The following is a 21,783-nucleotide window of genomic DNA, read 5'->3' as shown; positions in this document are numbered from 1 at the left end:
CCAGACTTCTCAGGAATTTTCTTGTTTTTACTACCACTCAGTGAGGCGCTGGAGTTGCACCATACCCAGTATAGAGAAATGATGAAAACCTGAGAACAATTTTTTGAAAACCATCTGCAGTCTGCTTAAGTCTGGAAAGGCAGCTCTCTCTTATGGCACACGTTGACAAGATGAATGCCCCACAGCATGGCCTCTGAGAGAGGACAGGATGATGTGTGACCCCTAAATGAATACAGTTCCTGTCTCTAAAAGCAATTCCAGGCTGATTTCTCTTGGAGAGGTTGCTCACATGAGAATTTCAGGGCCCAGCACCTCATGGGTGGGAGAATATCAAGTCAGAGAATGCTTAGATAGCCACTCTGTGCCAAGGTGCAGGCTTCTTGCACAGAAATTCAAAGAATAAGTGCAGTTGGGCCATTGTAGGCTACAGGGTTCTTGTCCCTGTACCTCCCAGATCAAGTGAATTCCACAGATGCATTCTGAGTACCTCCAATGGCGAGATGCCGCATTTCTTGTCAAAGATGGACAAGAACAAGTTCGTGTGCTCAGACGGCTCCCACTTCCATAGGGGAGTCAGATACATGCCTTGCCAAGAACATCAGGTGCAACATTGTATGTGGCCTAAAAAGATGCAGACAGGTTGAGGGGACAGAACAGAAAAGGTGATGCCACAAAGGCCTGGATACCTGAGTGTCATTGTACACATTCACAACGTTGACTGGCCTGTGGGTATCACACACAAAGAATATAGTGTCTTCGTCGGGTTGAAGGATATCCAATAGGTCTACATTAGCTCCACAGTTTATGAGAATAAAATAACGGAACTGGAAAAAGAAGGGAGATATTATAAAGCAAATGTATCAAGGATGCCCCTTTCCCATCATCACATTAGGCCTCTTAGTCCTTCTGCTGAGACAGGGTAAGCCCCTGACATGTGGCAAGGCCCAGACAGCAAGGGGCTCCAAAAATGGCCCCACTGGCATGTTAAGTGCTCCAACATACTCTGTGTTATTTCATTTCCACAGATGACACTGTGGAGTAGGCCCTGTGGCCCTCCTTGCTTTCCCGAGGAGTATGAGGAGTACACTGAGGCTCAACAGGCCCCAGCCTCATGCACAGGGCCAGTGAGCAGACCACGACTTCAAACGTAGAGTGGTATATCTCCAGATGGCACAGTCCTGTGCTGCCACCTCTCCATGTGAACAGCATTGCACAAGTTTAAACTCTTAGCAAATATTTTATGGGTACCTAAATATTAAGTCCTTTATCAAACTCTATCACTATAGTGAATTCTTGCCTTACAAATACCAAACAGGTACAGGTTCCTGACATGATGACAGGAATTCTAGGTGAAAATTTACTTCTGCCAAAACAGTCTTAGATGTGGCAGGAACTCCAGGGACCCTCTTCCATGCCCCAGCTCCTCTCTGTGGGGCCCACAAGGAGGTAGGAAGAACCCTGGCCTCTATTGTTTAAATTCTAAAGGGAGAATAAGTGTTCCTGGACTTCAATTTGGAAACTAGGATGCAGTTTCTTAGAGAGATGATATAAAATAGTGGTATATTCTAAAATAATTTTTTAACTAGGCCGTATTAAAAACTGCTAAATTCCAAGTGCCTTACAATCAAATTACAAAACAAGTTCAAAGTTAGGAGCTGTCCATATTCAGTATCTTCTTTTGTTGTCAATTTTGTCTCTACAACTTGAGAGTAAACCACCAGTATATACAGAGCATGCCTTTCCCTTTCATATTGCCTATTATGGCTTATACTTAAATACACACTCTACCTCTTGTGCATCTAGAAAGAATGTTAAGTGTTAAGAACTTGCCATCGAGTAAAAAAGCCTAATAATTCTAAAACACATTTTTCATACCTGTGCTTTATGCTCAAGAAATGCAGTTTCAAGTTCTTGCCACCCAGCAACTGGAACCAGCGTGTACTGCACGTGGTCACACTGGAACAGGGCCTGGAGAGAGAGTGTTTTCAAAGCCTATCTTATTTAGGATGTCTGCAATACACCTTGAAATGCACTAGGAAAAAAACCAGATGGGTTGAAAGACAAAAGAATTGTGATAATGTAAGGTTAGTACAATGTTAATGGGAAAAGCTGGGTGGTGAGAATTTGAGTGTTCACTATACTGTTCTGTCAAGTTTGCTGAATTTTTGAGAATTACCTAAGTAAAACATTGGGAGAAAAGCTGATCTTATTTCCAGGCCTTCTGAGAAGAACTGTCTGACCCAAGGGACTGGCGAAAACTTAATGTAAACAGTGCACCCCATTCAAAACCAAACTAATGCTTTTCCCTAACACTAGAATTCCCACCACCGCATATGACACCATCATGCCCTCAGATGTCACCGATTCCTCTCTCAGACCCCACATTTGAGAGGCCGCTACTGGTCCAAAGGTCTCCCAAATGCAAGCATTCTTTTGGCCTAGGTCATTGCAAACCTATAAACAAGTCTCCTCACCTTACCTAATCCTTCTCTAACCCACCCAACACTGTCCAAACAGGAAGGCGACGTCTCAGAGAGAGTCCCCAGGTCCAATCACCTGCTCCTCACCTCCTGCCCCGCTAAGCTCCCGTCCCAACTCCGAGTCCACCTGAACCCTCCTTCTCGCCCCGGCCCCGCCCTCCCACGATCCGCAGAACTCACCTGAAGGATCTTGCAAGCGCACAGAGCATCCACGTCCGAGGCCACGAAGAGAAGGACCCTCTGTCAGGGGAAGAGCGAAAGGGCTGAGCGCCGCGACCGGACCACCGCCCCTCCCCGCCCTCCTGGTTACAGCGGCTGTTCCCCCCATCCCTTCCCCCCGACCTGGCCTTGGCCTGGGTCCTGGGCTAGGAGTCACCTGGCTCTGGACCACCTCGTAGAACTCTTTGCGGAAATCGGACACAAACATAGCCACCGCGACCAGATGCCTTGCGCTTGTGCGGAGACACCTAGAACCCCGGCGGCGGTCAAGACTCCCGCCAAATCACTGCTCTTCCCGGATTGGCCCAGGGATCACCAACCAATAGTTTCGTAGGTGCCAACCTTTTCTCCTTTCTGATTGGGCCATTTGGGGTACGTTCCGCCAATCACGGCTGGAACACTGTGGCCCGACCCCAAATACGCATAATCTCTGAGGCCAGACGCAGCCACTTCCTCGCTGACTTGCTTTTACCCAGAAACCCAACGCTTGGAAGACATCTTTACTTTAGGAAGAGAAGCCTATTGCCTTCTACTGGGAATCCCAGGGAAAATACACATCTAGTCATAAATTCCTCCGTCTATCGAATAAGGGCGGCAGTCAGTTTTCAATAGGTTCTTGGTCTAGTTTGAAGGCGGATTTGTACCTTACTTCCGACCGAGTCCTAGATGGCTGAAGCAATGGCCGAAAGGTTTACGTGCATTCTGGGTAGTGTAGTCGTCAGGAGAATGGGACCTACTAAATTCGTCCGGAGGGGAGTACGATCAAAACGTCATTTAAGATAATTTCAAAATGACCTCTAGACAGGGAAACAAGTTATGAAAGAGTATTGTAATATAAATGCTAAGGAGATTTTAGAGGCTAGGGCCTTTGCCTGTTTCTTTTTCCCGTTTGGAGCCGACGCTTGGCCTCGGGACCTCCCCTCGGGTCACAGGCCCGGCACTTCCGGTGAGCCTCCCGGGGCGTTCCGGCTTCCGGGCAGCGGTGGCTGCGGCGAGAGCAGTCTGCGGACTCTCTTCGTAACGTTCTCTGAGAGAAGCGGTGCCTGCGAGACGGCGTTCATCATGGTAAGCGCTGCCGGGCAGGGTCGGAGCATGGGGGATGGGACTAGGGCCGGAGCCAGGCGCGGGGGACGGACGGCGGCGGAGATGCCGAGTCACCCGGGCCTGAGTCTGGCCTGTCTTGCTCCTCCCGGGCGCTTCGGGCACTAGCCGGACCCTCGACCTCGAACTGTCTCTGGTCCCGTCCGCGTGTCCGGTGCTTGGTTCGCATTCCCTCTCAGCGGGGCTTGTTCTTCTGAAGGGTAAAAAGGAATCTGCGTTTGTGTCCACCCGTGGGTCTCGAAAGTGCCAGACGCGCAACAGGTTCCGTAAACACAAAGTTAGTGGGAAGTCTGTGGGGGTGGGGACAGAACCAGGTGCTCCCCAGGGAGAATCCGTGGGGGACATCCTCGTGGCGAGGACACCCAGTTCTTGCCCCAGTTCTGCGAGCTTTGTGACTCCGGGCTCGTGTCTTCGGGTGGATACAGCGATGCTGTGTTCAGTAATGATAGCGATAGTAGCTAGTGTTTGCTGATGCTTTTCCTATTAGTTTTTCTTTAATACCTGCAGTCCTTCATCACACCTTCTCCTCTTTAATACCTACAACAATAATCCTTGGAGGCAAGGATTATTATTATCATTTTAACTATGAGAAAACTAAGGTTTACGGAGATAGTTTACTCGAGGTCACAGAAGCCAAGTCTGTCTGGCTGCAAAGCTCTTTCATTACCACTGTACAGCATTACCTTTATGTCACCTGTTTATTTCAGTAAAAACAATGAGTATTAGATTTTATCCTAAGTTTGTCACTGTCAAATCATGTTGCTGTTCCCAAGTTTGTCCATTTAACAGACACTGAATACCTGATCTGTGTGCCAGGCAATGTGCTAAATATTGGGATTATAAAGGAAAGTAAGACATGGGGTAGGGAGGAGCAGAAGTCAGGTTCACGGGTGAATTGAAGGCACATTGTTAAGAGTGTTGGATACTTTGTGCGCATTTTCCTTTCATGTTGCCAAGAGAAGAAATGGTTTAGATGGGGTGGCCTAAGGAGAGACACTCAGGGGAAGCCTTTTACTCCCTCTGGCTTTGTTCATCCAGAAAGGCTGTTTCATTTGTTATGCTTCTGGACAATATTTATTTAGTTGAACCTAATTCTGCTTAAAAGAAGAAAGAGAGACCAAGATTGACAATTACTGTGCTTGAGTTCCAGGGAGTGAACCAACCAAGATTTTAGGCAGAAGCATGCTATATTTGCATTTTAGGAAGATAGCTGATTAAGCTTGCTAATTTTGAAATTGCTAGTAAAGGACTTTATTAATTGGTGGCTTTCCTTCTACTTAATGTATATTTGAACCAAGTCAAGAAATATTTGTCTTACTATGACAAATTCTTTAAGTTGTGGTAAGAAAAATAACAAATTTTACCATCGTAACCATTTTTAAGTGTATAGTTCAATAGTGTTTAATATTTCACATGGTTGTGCAATGGACCTCCAAATCAGAACCTTTTATTTCGCAGAAGTAAAACTCTTCCCATTAAACAATAACTCTCCATTTTCCCCTCCCCATAGCCCCTGGAAACCCTTATTCTACTTTCTGTCTCTGAATTTGATTACTTTAGGGACTTCATATAAGTGGAATCATTTAAGTGTGACTGGCTTATTTCATTTCGCATGATGTCCTCAAGGTTCATCCATGTTATAGCATGTCACAGGATTTCCTTTTTAAGGCTGAATAATATTCTGTTGTCTGGCCACATTTTGTTTATTCATCTGTTGGCATTTCTTCCACCTTTTGGCTGTTGAGAACAATGGTGCTGCAAATATGGGTGTGCAAATACCTCTTTGAGATCCTGTTTTCAATTCTTTTGGATATATACCTGCTTGGGAACCTCTCAAACTGTGTTCTTGCACTGTAATAATCATCACATAAGAAGACTTCTACGGGGGTGGGGAAAAAAATAAAGAAGACTTCTGTGACCAAATGTGAAATTTTTCCTTACACACCATGCAGTGAACACCAGCTGGGTGTCCTCTAATTTAAATTGGATGCTATCTACCTAGAGAAAGTATCAAATTCCATAGGGTGAGGGCTCAGTCCTCAGACAGCAGTCACAGTGCCGGGCCTCCAGAACTTTTGACCAACCAGCTTCAAGTTGGGGTTCCCCCAAACCCCTCTTTGGGCTCAATTAATTTGCCAGAGTAGCTCACAGAGCTCAGGGAAGCAATTAATGTTGTTAACCAGTTTATTGTAAAGGGTACTACAAAGGACACAGATGAAGAGATGCATAGGGTGAGGTATGGAGTAGGAGAAGGTTCCACCCTCCAGGAACCTTCATGTGTTCGGCTACCCAAAAGCTCTCCAAACCCAGTCGTCTTGGGTTTTTATGGACAGCTGTGTCCAAATGTGATTAGCCTTCAGGGTGTGGGGTGGACCCTCTCTAGAATAAGGGTTTTAGGACCCACAATCATAAAGGTGGGGGAAGATTAAAGTCCTGCCTTAAGGCAGGTGGAGGTCAGAGAGAGTCTGTTTCCTGAGGCTGCTCCTGAGGTTTAACACACCCAACATTATAACAAAAGACCCTAAAAAGAGCTATGGGAGTTTTCAGTGGGGAAAAACTATATATGTAACTTTGTTATTATATATATATGTAGGTAATATGTATATAAAGTAATATCACAATACTCTATCATGAGATTTTATATTCTTTTTAAACGTCATAATTATTGCAATACAGTAGACCCCCCCATATCCTTGGTTTTGCTTTCCGTGGTTTCAGTTACCCAAGGTCAACCATGGTCTGAAAGTATTAAAATATTTTGAGAGAGGGGGACCACATCCACATAACTTTTTTTTTTAACAATATATTGTTATAACTGTTTTGTTTTATTATTAGTTGTTAATCTCTTAGTGTGCCTAATTTATAAATTAAACTTTATCATATTCTGGGGACAGGGGGTGGGGAACAGCCCTTGAAAAAGGCTCAGGACAGGCTCGGCATGGCCAATATTATATTTTAATAAGATGGCACTTCCCAAAAATGGTGGAAACTAAATCTGAGGGGATTAGACTGGGCAGGGCAGAAAGGATTTGCAGCTTACTCAGGAAATTAGTATGTCCTGGTTAATCAAGATTTCAGGATGTTGTGTTCTTCAACAATGTTTACCAGTATTAAACTACCTTGAGGTGTTTTGGCTTTTGATGTGAAGAAATGTACCTTTGTTTGGTTCTAACACCTTCTTCTCTCCTTCCTTTTAGTTCTCTTTTAACATGTTTGACCACCCGATTCCCCGGGTCTTCCAAAACCGCTTCTCCACACAGTACCGGTGCTTCTCAGTATCCATGCTAGCAGGGCCTAATGACAGGTCAGATGTGGAGAAAGGAGGGAAGAGTATGTGCTTGTTTTTATTTTGAATAGTAACCTTTACTGCCCTGTCTGCCATGCTTGTAGCCTTCAACAGTCCTTTGCATGTGGGAGCCAGAAGCGAGTGTTTCTGTGAAAATGGTGCTTGTCCAGACTTGCTAAGTGGGAGTGGGGTGCTAATTAATGGTTACATTCTGGCTGGTAGCCATTCAGTTCCCAAAAATAAATTACATCAAGTAAGATTCTTTATGAAAGATCACTTTGAAATTCTGGCTACCCTAAAAATACTGTTTAAAACATTTTTTTGACATAATAGAAACTGCATCTTGCCTTTAGTCTGTCCTTTTTATTTTTTTTAATATTCTTAAATGTTCTTTCCACAGTAATTATGCCACCCTCAGCCCTCGATCAACTCAGTAAGTATTTCCTTTAAGTGATTTGAGAACTTGGATAATGTAAATATGGATGCCAGGAATCAGCATAAGCTCCTCAGTACATCCGGACACAGGTGTCCTTTGTCAACATCTGTTTGCAAATCATCCCTGGAAGATGCATACCCAGGTTCAAGGTGGTGCTTGGTGGTGGCCTGCTATCCAGGCCAGGGCCAGTGAGCACTCAGCTTCATCACTGCCCCGGGTGCTTCAGGTCCCTCCTCTGTGAGGGGGGTTCCCCTCCTCTCCCTGACCCCTGCCACCCCTTCAGCTTGTCTCAGGATCCCATTAGGATTGAATGAAGGTCTGAGTAGCAAGTGGTTTGCACGGTGCCAGGGCAGCAGATGCACTCTGGATGGACTCGCTAGGTTTCCTCCTAAGGGAAGAATTGGTCAGTTCACAAGAGGATGCTGCAAGGCAGTTCTCTTCTCCTCTCCAGACATCTTCCCTGAACCCCAGACCTGTATTTCTCAACCCCGCTACAGTGGCACATCCTCAGCATGCCAAACTGAGCTGCTGTCTTCTGCCCCAGAAGCCACTCCTCTTGCTAGTTTCCTTCCTCTTACCAGGAGTGAAAAAGGCCCACAGTCTGTGACAGTGGCCTTGGTCTTCCTCTCTTTTCTCCAACCTCTAATCCCACAGGAGCAGCCTGGAGACCCCATGCTCTAGCCCCACACTGCCTGGACACGGAAAACCCTAATTATGGATGACCCCAGTCTTGGGCAGTCATTGTCTTTTGAGACTTAGAGGTGTTTCTGGTGTGAATTCCTCCTGTATAAGGCAGGAGAGTGAGAGCTGGCCAGGGGGGTGGGTTCATACTTGTTGTTGGGACACATGGTGACAGCTTGTGGAGAACAGGCACTGGCTTTGATGTCACTCACTTCTGGCTCTTTGCCCAGTCTGACTCTTGAATAGTGATTTGGCCTCTCTGAACCTCAGTGTCCTCTCCTTTAACTGGGGACATCCACAGTGCCTGTGCATCAGTGGTACCATAGTGTGTGTGAACAACCCAAGCCCATCTGGTGCCAGCCACAAGGGGGGAAGTGACCACTGAGCCAGCTCTAGCTGTGGCTATACCCAGTGGAGGCCTCAGCTTAACCAGTAAGTGGGTAGAGCCAGGGAGTTCATGGCCCTCACGAAGACCCTATTGTTAAAGAGAAAGGGATGGGCAGAGAGGTCTTCCTTTCGGGGGTACTCCCCCAGGAGTGGCACCAGGTGTGTCTTTGGCACAAGTGTCCAGATGAGACTCAGGGAATGGGTCAGTGGAGCGTATTTCAGATCAGTGTTCAAACCTTTTAAGTGACAAACCCTTTTTGTTCAAATAAAATCTCACAGGGAGTCCTATTTTATAAAATACAGGGTTATTGCTCGAGGTGAGGGTGTAGAAGGCTCAGGAGTCCCAAGGGTCTTCTCTAAATCCCTGAATGCAGTTTGAGAGTTGATAGACTAACGGACACTGGCATCTCTTCCACTTGTAACCATCTCGGACCTTTGGCTGGAGCCTGAGCCAGTTCGCCCTGGACCGGCTGCGGTCAGCTCTGCGACTCTGTTGCTGAGAGGTGCCCCAGAGATGGGACCTATGGCCCCCATGCTCCTACTATCAGAGTCGCCCTTGGCATAGGAGGGAGCAGTTGCCCCAGTGCACCTCCAAGGTGAGGTGCTGCTTCCAGAGGTTCTCTGTAGCCTCCTACCAAGCTCTTCACTCCATCTGTTTTATTGGAATTTTTAGGGAGATCCCAGATACAGTATGCTTTACCTCCTAATGCCACATGGGACTTCTGTTGATTTGTGTGGGTAAAATGGCAAGCTGAAGTCTGCCCAGATGGCTGAATCCGCAGACTTCAGCCAGCAGTCTGGCTTGAAGCCTGGCATTGCCACTCTAATGGTAGTACCTAACTGTTCTGGGAAGATTGAATAAGGACCTTGCATGTGGCAAACACCATCGCCACCATCAGTATCTCCTCAGACCCCTCCCCAGGGCCCTGGGTCTCCTGGCACCTGCACCTCCTTTCTGTGCCCCTGCACCTCCTAAGTCAGCATGCCTGTTTGCCTGCCTGCGGCGCTTCTTGCAGCCCTCACCCCAAGGACTTTAAGGAGTTGGGGGACGCACAGTGTTGTGGCCCTGCTGAGAGCCCATGCTGCCCCGTTGCCTGGGTACTAGGTTCCACCCATGTGGTAGCCCAGCCTGGCCTCCCTCCCCTTCCCAACCTCCCCCCCACATCTGTCCCAGCCCCATCTTGGTTCGTTGCCCACGGTTCCAGAACTGCCTGGGCTCCTCCTTTCCTCCATGCCTGTGCTCAGGCTGCCCCTCTGCCTGGAATTAGCCCCCCTGACCTGCCTCCAGAGACCAGCCTGGAGAACGTGGCCTCTAGGAGCACATCCCTGTGGCCCTGCCCTGCTCTGCCCACAGCACCTGGGTACACTTGGGGTTGGTTTGTTTGTTTGTTTGTTTGTTTGTTTGTTTGTTTGTTTTGGGGGGGGTGTTACTGAGACAGGGTCTCCCTCTGTTGCCCAGGCTAGAGTGCAGTGACATCATCATAGCTCCGTGCAGCCTCAAACTTTTGGGCTTAAGGAATCCTTCTGCCTCAGCTTCCTGAGTAGCTGGGCATATGTTATGCCTACAACACCACACCCTGCTAATTTTTTTATTTTTTGTAGAGACAGGGTCTCATTCTTGCTCAGGCTGGTCTTGAACTCTTGGCCTCCCAAAGTGCTGGGATTACAGGCATGAGCTGCTGTGCCTGGCCTGGTTATTTGTTTCCTTTCTTGCCTTTCTAACTAGAAACTTTTAAAGGTAGGAATTTTGTCCAGTATGTGGTTGGCACTTAGATTATTAATGAATAAGTGAACAAACCCCTTGCTTTTTAAAATTGTGATTTTGGAAGGTTACAGGTCCATGCCAGTGCTGCATTACTGAGTTGTCAGACCTCACAGGCTGCTCCTCTGGGCCACGTACCATGCTGTCACAGGGGGTGGGGCATCCCAGTCTGAGGAGTGTGGGGGCTGATGGAGACAAACCCTCGAGTCTGCGTTCCTGCTGGGGGTTGGAGCAAGACTCCCGCCAGGGGAAGGACAGAGTCACAGGAGCTGCCTCATACCCTTTCTTCCTTTTAGGCCGACTTAACATTACCTATCCCATGCTGTTCAAACTGACCAATAAGAATTCGGACCGCATGACGCACTGCGGTGTGCTGGAGTTTGTGGCTGATGAGGGCATCTGCTACCTCCCACACTGGGTGAGTGGGGCCATGAGGTCTTTGGGGAGTCTGTGTCCTTCGGCTTGTCAGGGTGGGGGCTTTATAGGCAGGTGACCCCTGCATGGGGACGCTTGTGAACACGTGGGTGCGGGTTGGGCCAGGTATGTGCCTGCTGTGCTGTGTGCTTTGTGGTACTTCACAGGGGCGGCCAGGCTGCAGGCAGGTTCCAGCTCCTGCCTGCTCACTGCCACTGCCCGTAGTCCTTTTCTCCCGCCTCCAGTCCTCTGAGGGTGTACACCCCCAGCCCCATCCCTGGCAGGCTTCCCTCAAGCCTGGGATCGCAGCCTTGCCCTACATGTGCTGTGTGGCCTCATGCTGGTGAGTATCCTCCTCCCCTCACAGACAAACTTCCCAAAAAAGTCTGCCTGCAGCAGGCTGACTCTAAACCTTAAAGCACTCCTTGTTAGAGCATCACTCCCCAGTGTACCAGGACCCAAGTTACCTCTCTATCCTGCATGCCAGCCTGTGACATTTGGCAGGATTAGCGTGGCCACCTGCTGTTCTTGACCATCCCGCCTGGTGAGCACCTTGCAGTGTGCGTGTCAGGGCCTCTGCAGGGGGCTTCGCTAGCCTTTGGCCTGGGTGGATTCCCTGCCTCGGCCTCTCAGCGCGCCTCCCTCTGTGCACGCTTCCTCCTTCTCACCTGTGCCACAATCCTCAGCTCCCCCCTCCTTGGGGTGTTAGAGTCACATCTTAACTGCTGCTCCTAGTGAATCATTCTCAAAGGGCCATGAGGCTCGTGCAGGACGTCCAGTGTGGGCGGGGCTGGCCAAGGAGCAGGGCGAGACTTGATTACTGTTGAACTGTCAGGGCTGGGTGTATGGAGGCTCCCTTGTGTGGTCAGTCTACTCATTTTATGTTTGACATTCTTTTTAAGAAGGTTTCAAATAATAGAAGCAAAATTCCATTCTGGGACATGCAGGGTTTCTCATTCCTGGCCTGTGACCTGACACCTGGCTCCTCACACACCAGGTGCCCACTGGTCTGTCCTCAACCATCGTCCACCTTGCTGGGTGGTTTAGTAGAGGCCTGTGGGGGTGTCTTTGTTGTTTTTTTACACACCCCATAGGAGACATCTCTGGGGCCTTATCACCACCCTGTGGCTTCCGCTGTTGTGGGCTGTTCCATGCAAGGTCATCTCACCTTGTGCTGTCATCAGCCCCCCTCAGAGAGGTCCTATTTACCCGGGGCCTTCCTTGTAGGTTGCTGTGAGGCTGCTCAGAAGCACGGGTGGGGGGTGTTGAGCACCCTGGGGAAGCACTCTGCCCCTGGGAGGCCTGGCAGGGACACTCACACTGTCAGCTACAGCAGCTTCAATAGCACCCCTATTGGCCTTCTTCCTTCCATGTCTCTTGTTGTTTTCCTCCTTCCTGACACTGTCTCACAGTTAAATTACCTGTCTTATCTCAGGCTCCTCCTTGTCCAGGCACCCAGGTAATATTGGCCTGTCTGGTGTACAGGTGGCAACAGTTGTGGAGGCCACTTAATCTCTAGGAGTCTCATGTGGCCTCTTCTTCCTTTCAGATGATGCAGAACTTGCTCTTGGAAGAAGGGGGCCTGGTCCAAGTGGAGAGTGTAAACCTTCAAGTGGCCACCTACTCCAAATTCCAGCCTCAGAGCCCTGACTTCCTGGACATTACAAACCCCAAAGCCGTGTATCCTTTTGAAATGAGGAAAGAAGTATTCTTCTAGACAGAGGGGAGATGTGCTGGCAGTCGTTAGACATCCAGTGCTTCATTGAACCTGTAGCTACTTTGGAGTCCACATGTTTGTTTTCAATTGCAGTTGCGATTTGAGGACATTTCCCTGGCTCTGGCTGAGCCCACTGGATGCTCTCAGGGCCTCCTCTGGTCATTTTCCAGATACTTCCTGGAAGCCAAAGCAGAACCCCTCTTTCAGGTATACCGTGTCACCTGGCACAAAGCCCGAGATGCACAATATGTCCAGTGGAGGAGGGGAAGACAGCTTATCTGCCTTCACCCCCAGCTGATGGGTAGGTAGGAGTGACTGAGTACATTTCTGTCTCCGAGTAAGCGAAAGCAAAGGTGTTAGGTTCTAGGCGATTTTTTATGTTTGCCTCTGAAGTTAGGCCGAGTGCCTGTGTTGATAATGTCGGGAAGTGGCTGGCATGGGTTGAGGGTGTGCTGTGTGAACCATGATTTCTAGCTCTATGGCCCCAACTGGCCTTGTTGAGATCATGGGATAAGAGCCGTTCTATTTTTTCTTTTGTTTTGTTTTGTTTTTTGTTTTGTTTTTGAGACAGAGTCTCGCTTTGTTGCCCAGGCTAGAGTGAGTCAGCCTTGCTCACAGCAACCTCAAACTCCTGGGCTCAAGCAATCCTCCTGCCTCAGCCTCCCAAGTAGCTGGGACTACAGGCATGCACCACCATGCCCGGCTAATTTTTTCTACATATATTAGTTGGCCAATTAATTTCTTTCTATTTATAGTAGAGACGGGGTCTCACTCTTGCTCAGGCTGATTTCGAACTCCTGACCTTGAGCAGTCCACCCGCCTCGGCCTCCCAGAGTGCTAGGATTACAGGTGTGAGCCACTGCGCCCGGCCTGTTCTATTTTTAAAAATGCATTCTTGGGGAAAAAAACCCAGCTGAGCAACACAGACAGATAGAAAGTTAAGAAAAAGCTGCCTCCCTCCCCCTAGTCCACCATCCCAGCTGCTGCTGCCGGTCGTGGTGCAGAGCAGCCATGTTAAGCCCTTGCTGACCCTGTCCTGGACACGCTGGCGTGTTGAACTCCCTGCTGGCTGGGTCCTAGACAAGGGGGCTATGCTGAGCATGCTGCTCACAGCATAGTCCGTGTGGGGGTTTCCTGTCCCACAGGCAGGGAGACATCTGTGGAAAAACTGGTTAACTTGCCCTCAGAGCTCTGACCTGGAGGTGCTGTGCTTCTGGGCTCTCCATGGCTGGGAGTGGGCTGGCCTCTGGCTGTGGCCGCTCTGGTCGTCTATGGGTTTTTATGCATGTTTCCACGCAAACTTATCAGACTGCTTCCACAGGCATAGTTGACTTATTAGTCAACATTCCTAGTGCAAAGCAGAGAAGGTGGGGAGACAGCTCTGCCTGCAGTGGCCAAGTAGTCTGGGTCTGACGGCTCCGCTGCTGGGCAGGAATTGGAACACTCTCTGTAGGGTCACTGGGAGGATTGAGGGAAGGGCACCCCTGCAGTATGCCATTTCCTGTGTGGGGGCAAAGAAAGCCTCCTGCACAAAGCACTTTTCACAAAGCTGGAAAAGCTGTTCTGGAAAGCTGTTTGGCCAAGAGAAGTGAACCTAGACAGTCTTGTCTTTCACCCTCTGGGACTCTGGGAGTTCTGGCCAGGATATGCCATGTCACAGTGGCAGGTTCTAGAGCCATGCTTTATATTTGACCTTTTTATGTAAAACTAATTCCACAAATTGATGAGGATGATGGGGTTAAAATATTCCATGCGAACAGACATTTCTTTGTGGGGGCATTTGGGTTGTGCAGCTTTTAAAAATGATTACTTACTGTTATAAAAAGGGCTTGCTGGTAACTTTTTCTTTTTTAATTTTTATTTTAGAGCATACTCCTAAAGTTACCAGTTTAAAAGACAGAAACAACAGAAGTGTAAATGACAGAAACCACCTTTGATTTTGAACATTTGAGGGGCCATATCTATGATTCATTCAATCTTTCTTTCTTTGGTGCTGCCATAGGATTTTTTTAATCACCTTTCTTGAGATGTAGTTTGTATACCTCAATAAGTGCACACAGTTTGACCAGTTTGTCAGATGTGCATACCCATGTAACCAGAACATTTCCATCTTCCCAAAAGGTCCTTTTCCTGCCAGTCTCTACCTAGCCCCGGGCCCCTACAACCTCTGAGCTGCCTTGCATTCTCATAGATGTTTCTCAAGGTGTTGTGTGGACGGGATTATGCTACCTTTTTGTGGCTGGTTCTTTGCTTTTCTTTCCCTCAGCAGAGTGTTTTGTAAGATTCATCCATGTTACTGCACATCAGGAGTTTGTTCCTTCTTATTACCAAGTAATACTTCATTGTCTTAAAGCTGTGTGTTTTTAGTACCAGCATGGTACACCCTGTCTACCTACTAGTCATTCTCTAACCCCTCTTGGAAACTTGTCGGATTTAAGGTGTCCATGTTGCCATGTTGCCTTGACAGTGTGTGTCTGCAGATTAGAAAACGCACTGAGAAACTTTGCTTGTCTGACTACTGGGGATGTGATTGCCATCAACTACAATGAGAAGGTGAGCCCTGCTACTGCTCAGTGTGGTTGCACCTGACAAGAGCTCCCACCTTCTAAAATGACTACTTTAGATAAGGCAGAAATTTTAAAAGATAAAAAGACTATGAAAAATTGTATATCAACACCAGATATACCTTATTTAAAGTTGATAAATTCCTTTCTATAAAAAAGTATAACTGAAAATTGTCTCAAGCCTAAATAATCCTTTAACCAGTCAAGAAATTCAACTGGAAAAGTTTTATTCATGGAAACCCAGGCCCAGATGGTTATATATGCAAATTCTTCCTCACATTCAAGACATAAAATTGTTCTTAAATATTCTAAGAGGAGAGAGAGAGAAAATATTTCCCAATTCATTCTTTGAGGACAGTATAATCTTGACCACCAGAACTAGACAAGGGTGGTAAGAGAAAGCAAATTACAAGTTAGTCTCATTCATGGACACCGGTTTAAAGATTGTAGACAAAATATTGACAAACATGATCTAGTTATCTATAGGAAAGATAATTTATAGTAGCAGAGTGTTATAAATCTCAATAATTAAGATGCAGTATGGTATCAGATAGACAAGTAAGCCATGGGCCAGTGGAGCAAAAATCTTGTCCCACCATGAAGTGGCATTGATGTCACCAAGCAAATGAGGTACTGGGGGAGGGGGCACTTGATTATTCATATGAAGAAAAATGAAACGAGGTTCCTAACCCATACCAGAGCTCAAAATAAATTACGGATAAATGGATAGACAAGCTGTGATACACACATACAATGGAATATTAATTCAGCCTTAAAAAGGAAGGAAATTCTGTCACATGCTACCACATGGATAAACCTAGAGGGCCTTATTCTCTGAAACAAGCCAGACACAAAAAGACACGTATTATACTATATGATTCCACTTATATAAGGTTCGAAGATTGGTCAGATTCCTGGAAACAGAAAGTAGAATGGTGGTTGCCAGAGGTTAGGGGCAGGAGGGAACTGAGAATGAACATTTAGAAGCTTTTACCATAATTTAGCATTGCCATAAGCCCTGGGCACATGGCCACAGACCCAGCTTCTGGGGAACTCGGGGGGTTCGGTGTGTGCTGTGTATTCCAATGTGTGTAGGAGGACCAAGCACCAGTCCAGGAGACTGGGCATTTTATAAAAATGGTCCTTTATAGGTAGTTTGAGGGGTACCACCTTTGGAAAGTGGCTCCACAGGAAGAAATGTGTTCAATATCATGCTAATACATAAAACTAAAGGAAGGTGTCACAAGAATGCTTACCTTATTACATGCAGTGTGTTCTGGCATTTCGAGTGTACTGTTTTCCCGTTCTGCTCCCAACCCTGTTGGTTGTGGCGTGCCATCTGAAGACATGACTGTAGAGACGTCATGTGCCCCAGGAGACATAGACGGATGCCCATGGCAGTGTTGTTGGCAATAGCAAAATGACTGGAAACAGCCCAGACACTGAATAGATAAAGCGTGGTACATCCACACAAGGACGTGTATGTTCCTTTCTATTCCTTGTCAAATATTAATAACTAAGATGCTTTTTAAAATAGACTGAGTCCTGTTTAGGTTTTTGATAATTAGTGGGACTATCCAGAATGTTTAATATAATTATAGAAGCAAGACATATTCTAGGTAAAAAGAAAGAACCTGAAATGGTGCAGGAAAGGGTATATACAGCCACTTTTAATTTCTGTTTTTGGACTTTTTAATGTACTTTTTTACATACACAAGGTCATCTTAGACACACATCAGTGAAACTGGTTTTTAAATTATTTTCCTGTTGGCTGCGTAGTATTTTGTTTGACCAATCTGTTGATAGGCATTTTGGGTGTACAGATGATCCCCAACTTACCATGGTTCTGCTTTGGGTTGGATGATTTTTGTCCAACTGTAGGCTGATGTAAGTGTCCTGAGCACATTTAAGGTAGGGTGGGCTAAGCTATGATGTTTTAGGTATAATAAATGCATTTTCACCTTAAAATATTTTCAACTTAACGATGCGTTTGTTGGGACGTAGCCCCATAATAAGTCTCGGAGCATCTGTACACTGTTATTAGCAATATTGGAATGAGTGTTCCTAGAATTTTCTCCTTGGGTGTGTAGCTAATTATTTACTTAGAATAAATTCCCAGAAGTGACCTTTCTGGCTTAAAGGTCCTAGTGTCTTTTGCAATTTGATGTATAACCACCTAATCTAACCACATGGGGAATAGCATGTGTCACGCAGTGGCACAAAGGCAGCCCGTCCCCCACAGCCCCATTCTCGCAGCACGAGGAGCAGCTCAGGGTGTGTCAGGAGCATGAGCGATGTGTCCACAGGAGCTGATACTACAGTATCCTGAGGGCAACTGCCCCTGGTGCTGCCAAGAACTGCCAACTGATGTCTGCGTCTTCCCACAGATCTATGAACTGCGGGTGATGGAAACCAAACCCGACAAGGCTGTGTCCATCATTGAGTGTGACATGAACGTGAGTGGCAGTGTCCTGTCACAGTGAGCTCTGGCTCCGGGAGGATGGGCAGTTGGTGGCTGCTGCAGGCCAGGGCCTCAGGAGACTGTTTGGGTGACGAGGAAGGGGATGCAGTCAGAATGTCACAAAGAGGTCCTGGACCTGGTGATCTATCTCAGGGCAGTTTGCTGCCAGTACTGAGGGGGCTAAATACACAGTCACCTCTGACCTGCCAAGGAGTGAACAGTGTCATGAGCTGAGGAAGCCTACTCGGCCTCCTGAATAGGAAGGAACTATTGATACACGATGATCCTGGTTGGATCACAAAAGAATGGTGCTGAGCAAAAAGGACTAGTCCCAAAAAGTTACATCGTTATATATTAATAACATCTCTAAAGTGATAAAACTTTAGAGATGAGAAACAGATTAATGGTTGCTAGGGCTTACGGCTGGTTAACAGGTGTGATTATGAAAGGGCAACATGGGACCCCTGTGGTGTTGGAACTGCTCAGCATCTCAGCTGTGGTGGGTATGCAGTCCTATATGGTGATAAAGTTGTGTAGAACTAAACAAACAAGTATGTGTAAAACCAGGGATCTCTGAGTAAGAGCAGTGGGCTGTGCCAATGTTGACAATCCTGGCAGTGATGCTCTACTGCAGCTTTGTAAGATGTGACCATTGCGTAACACTGGGCAAGGTACACAAGGCGTCATCTGGGCTTGTTTTTTACTACTACATGTGGATCTGCAGTTGTCTCACTTAAAAACATAGAAAGCCAAGTGTGGCCATGTCTGAAAAGTGTACGTTTCCTCTTGGAAACACAGGTGGACTTTGACGCTCCCCTGGGCTACAAAGAACCCGAAAGACAAGTCCAGCATGAGGAGTCGACAGTAAGTGGTGCCTCCAGCATCCTTGGCCACATTTGCCCATTTTTGTAACTGCTGCCTCGTGAATTCCTAGCAGCAGCTTATGTGTGGCTTTTGCTGGTGCCAACATGATCACGTCTTCTGCTTCCCTTCTAGCCCCGCTCCAGGGAATATCCCAGCTGTAGGGAGTGGGGGCAGCAATGGAATAAAGGAAATAAGAGGCTCGAGGGGGAGGCTGGGTACCCCACTGAAAAGCTCACCTCTTGCCTTTCTGTCTCTGTCAGGAAGGTGAAGCTGACCACAGCAGCTACGCTGGAGAGCTGGGCTTCCGCGTGAGTACTAGGCCACTCAGCTAACTTTCTGTGCTCTGGCCGCACTCTCTGCTCCTTGGAACCAGGGTATTCACTTCAAGATGTTCTCGGTGACATTCTATGGGCAGCAGAGAGCTTCTGGGCACCTGTGTACAGGCAAATCTGGCACTTACTCAGTTCCCAAATTCTGGCATCCACTTTCCCCAACTTTTTTTTTTTTTAATTTCTAACCTACCAAGGAGTTTAAATAGTACAACAAACATACATATACCTTTCTTTTGGGTTCACCAAATGTTACTACATTTGTTCTTTTTTTTTTTTTTAATAATTTTTATTTTACTTTTTTAAAATTGTTTTTGAAAGATTGAAAATTTGAGTATGTAGTATGCTCTGTCTTTCTTAAAATATGTTCCCTTTTTTATATGCCTGTACCGTTTGTAAGTTGTGAACATGACCCTTAGCACAGCTGCTGGTCAGGGTCCCTGGGCAACTGGTGGAAGTGGCTCATATGTGGGCACTGGGGTGCCAGGAGGCAGCAGAGAGAGTGGGACAGAGCATACGGGAATCTGCGCTGTCACCAGGGGCCATAGCCCCCTACCTACAGGGGCTCAAGCTGGGCAGCCTTTGGGTCAGGTGGCTCTCTTCAGCTCATGGTAGTCCCCTGAGGGGCTGGGAGGGGAGCTCAGCGCACTCCAGCATCAGGGGAGGGAAGGCTTCAGTCCTGAGGGGTATGGGCAGCACCCCGTGATTGCTGAGCAAAGGGCTGAGGTGCTTGCTCTTGGGGCTCATATGCTATTCTCCTGTTTGCCTGTCTAGGCCTTTTCAGGCTCCGGAAATAGACTGGATGGAAAGAAGAAAGGGGTCGAGCCCAGCCCCTCCCCAATCAAGCCTGGAGACATTAAAAGGTGGGTCTGTCCTGGCCCTGCTCCTGCTGGATATGTTGTCATCATCTGGGGAGTGTCTGTACCAGCCCCCTAGAGCAGGGCAGCCTCACTCCAACTCTGTGGATAAAGCTTGGCTCTGTTGGTTATGAGGGGATGAAAACCCCCACCTTCACCATCCCTGCCCAGGGCCAGCGAGGCCCAGCCTCCTGCCCCAAGTGGCTTTCCTAAAATGTGCACCCAATTCTCTCTCTCTTCTACTCAAAATCTCTCTAGTTCCTATTTGGTAATCTGCCTACATCCTGTTTTGTGACTTTGCATGATTAATCAGGTCACATTATCTCAACTTTCCTAAAACAAGGAGGCAGGAGCTGCCTTAGATGTGCTTCTGTCCCTGAGTCTGGGGACTCACAGCAGATCCCTCTGGTGGCATCACAGCGGGGGCAGGGACCGGGTATGAGGGCGGGAGGGGACACTGGAGATTGGGTTTTACCCAGTGTCTTTCAGAGCAAAGTGAGAGTATAGCCTTTTCAGGAGAGTCTGTGGGGTTCAGGACAGAGACAGTGAGGGCCTCCCAAGCCTTCAGATGTCCCCTCGCCACAGGCAGGTCCAGAATCTGCAGCACCCTGCCCCACGCCAGGTTTATGCCGAACCAGGAACCAGCTGCCTCTGCCTCCCCCCTGGGAGGGTGCTGGGAGCACCAGGGGCCATGGGTGCAGCAACATCTTTTCTGCTTACCTTCTTCTTGATTGTCAAATTGAATTTTAGTCATTTTTTATTTCCTGAAACCAACACTTCTTGTCTTCTTTACAGAGGAATCCCCAATTATGAATTTAAACTTGGTAAGATCACTTTCATCAGAAATTCACGCCCACTGGTCAAAAAGGTTGAAGAGGTGAGTGTGTTTCATTAGTAATGAGAAGTTTTATTTGCTGGTGATGGCTGGGGGTCTTACCATTCTGAGTAGTAGGGGTATTCCTGTCATGTTTTCCCCTTTCCTGGGGTGGGGTGCCTCTGCTGTCTGCTCACCTGTTTCTTCTGCAGAGCTGGTGTGGGTGTGTGTAGGCTGAGATCTTCTAGCGTTGGGGGCAGGAGCCTTGTCCTGCTTGGAAGCCAACTCCAGGCTCTGACATCAGAGAATGATATGTCCTGGGTGGGCCTCATCTTTTAAAGAGACCTCGAGCTTCCAGTCTCTGGATGCTGAGCCAGATGGTTATAGGATAGGGGAGGGCAGGAACTGAATATCCTGCAGACATGGGGACCATGGCCATGTGGCCAGGCCCAGCAGTGACTGGAACACAGTCACTTGTGTGTGATGTGGATTTCTTGAACACCAGCACTTCATATCCATTGCTTTTCCTGGTTCCTTTTCTCAAGGGACTGGACCCTTGGGGATTCAGAAGTAGGGTAGAGGGCAAATGTGCCATGAGCCTTTTCAAGATGGGCTGCAGGACCTGCCACCAGCCCCTACTGACTACTGAACTCTTCCCCTCTAGCCCTTGGGGTGGTTGGGAACAGAGACCACTGTGCTTTCTATACACTCGAGTCCAACGCACAGCCACTTCTGGCCTCAGTGTCCCTCAAGTTGCCATGGCGTTGGGGACCTTCCTGGCTCAAGAGCAAATGTGGTCCCCAGTCAGACATCCCTCTCCAGCTCCTTTAGCCCCATCCAGGCTGCACCAGCCACAGGCAGGCTTTCTCTCTAAAAGCCAGTTCTTGACATGAATCCACAGAATAAGGCATTCATTTTAACCTCTAGGGAGTTTCTGAAAATAGTATTTTCTCCTCATACCTAGGATGAAGCTGGAGGCAGATTCGTGGCTTTCTCTGGAGAAGGACAGTCGTTGCGTAAAAAGGGAAGAAAACCCTAAGTCGGGACAGTTGGCTGATCGCAAATAAAAGATCCATTGCAGCACACTGACTTCTAGTTACTGGCTCTGAAAGGTTGAGGCTCCTGTCAGAGAATGCCTGTTACTTCAGGTTGATTTAGATTACCTAAGAATTACCAAGTTTGACTTGGAAGTGGAGCAGCAGGACTTTGTAGTTATGTGCTTGGTTTTAGGAAAGAGAAAGAGCTGCCTTTAAGGGCCTGTGGGTGGCCACCTCCTTGCCACTCATGCTTTCAGCTCGATGGGGGCTCCCACAGCCTCAGAGGGAGCAGAGTCCCCTAACTCCTAACAAAACCAGTGGAGGGCATTGAGTTGTTTAACTTGAGCCATTCTTTCTCTTTCTTCATTCATGCT

At 47.6% G+C, this 21,783-nt stretch overlaps 3 protein-coding genes across 8 annotated transcripts in view; 2 read left to right on the top strand and 1 right to left on the bottom strand.

The window, feature by feature from the left end:
• The window catches only part of CDC45 (cell division cycle 45), a 30,918-nt gene extending 27,903 nt beyond the window's left edge, over window positions 1-3,015 (bottom strand). For both annotated transcript variants that reach the window (XM_075996784.1, XM_012776598.2), the window contains exons 1-4: window positions 2,857-3,015; window positions 2,661-2,720; window positions 1,876-1,968; window positions 687-824 (exon numbers count right to left, since the gene is read on the bottom strand). In XM_075996784.1, the coding sequence (XP_075852899.1) occupies window positions 687-824; window positions 1,876-1,968; window positions 2,661-2,720; window positions 2,857-2,907 (342 nt within the window). In that variant the 5' untranslated portion in view covers window positions 2,908-3,015. The remainder of the gene's footprint in view (window positions 1-686; window positions 825-1,875; window positions 1,969-2,660; window positions 2,721-2,856) is intronic.
• Window positions 1-21,783, top strand: part of C22H22orf39 (chromosome 22 C22orf39 homolog) — a 123,856-nt gene that overhangs the window by 91,303 nt on the left and 10,770 nt on the right. The window lies entirely within an intron of this gene.
• Window positions 3,632-21,455, top strand: UFD1 (ubiquitin recognition factor in ER associated degradation 1). 4 transcript variants are annotated; one of them, XM_012776601.3, is made up of 12 exons: window positions 3,633-3,764; window positions 6,998-7,130; window positions 7,487-7,519; window positions 10,649-10,770; window positions 12,316-12,446; window positions 14,964-15,036; window positions 17,435-17,503; window positions 18,307-18,372; window positions 18,633-18,680; window positions 19,476-19,564; window positions 20,354-20,435; window positions 21,337-21,455. In XM_012776601.3, exons 1-12 carry the CDS (start codon window positions 3,762-3,764, stop codon window positions 21,409-21,411), a joined length of 924 nt encoding a protein of 307 aa, XP_012632055.1. In that variant the 5' UTR covers window positions 3,633-3,761; the 3' UTR covers window positions 21,412-21,455. The 4 variants fall into 4 exon arrangements, with proteins under 4 accessions (XP_075852901.1, XP_075852900.1, XP_012632055.1 ...); XM_075996786.1 differs by lacking the exon at window positions 17,435-17,503 and having other exon boundaries at window positions 3,632-3,764; XM_075996785.1 differs by lacking the exon at window positions 18,307-18,372 and having other exon boundaries at window positions 3,632-3,764.

Source organism: Microcebus murinus, chromosome 22, assembly GCF_040939455.1.
Source record: "Microcebus murinus isolate Inina chromosome 22, M.murinus_Inina_mat1.0, whole genome shotgun sequence".
Classification (NCBI taxonomy): Eukaryota; Metazoa; Chordata; class Mammalia; order Primates; family Cheirogaleidae; genus Microcebus; species Microcebus murinus.
Note: the sequence above shows the minus strand (reverse complement) of the source record. Positions and strands in the feature narration are given on the sequence as shown.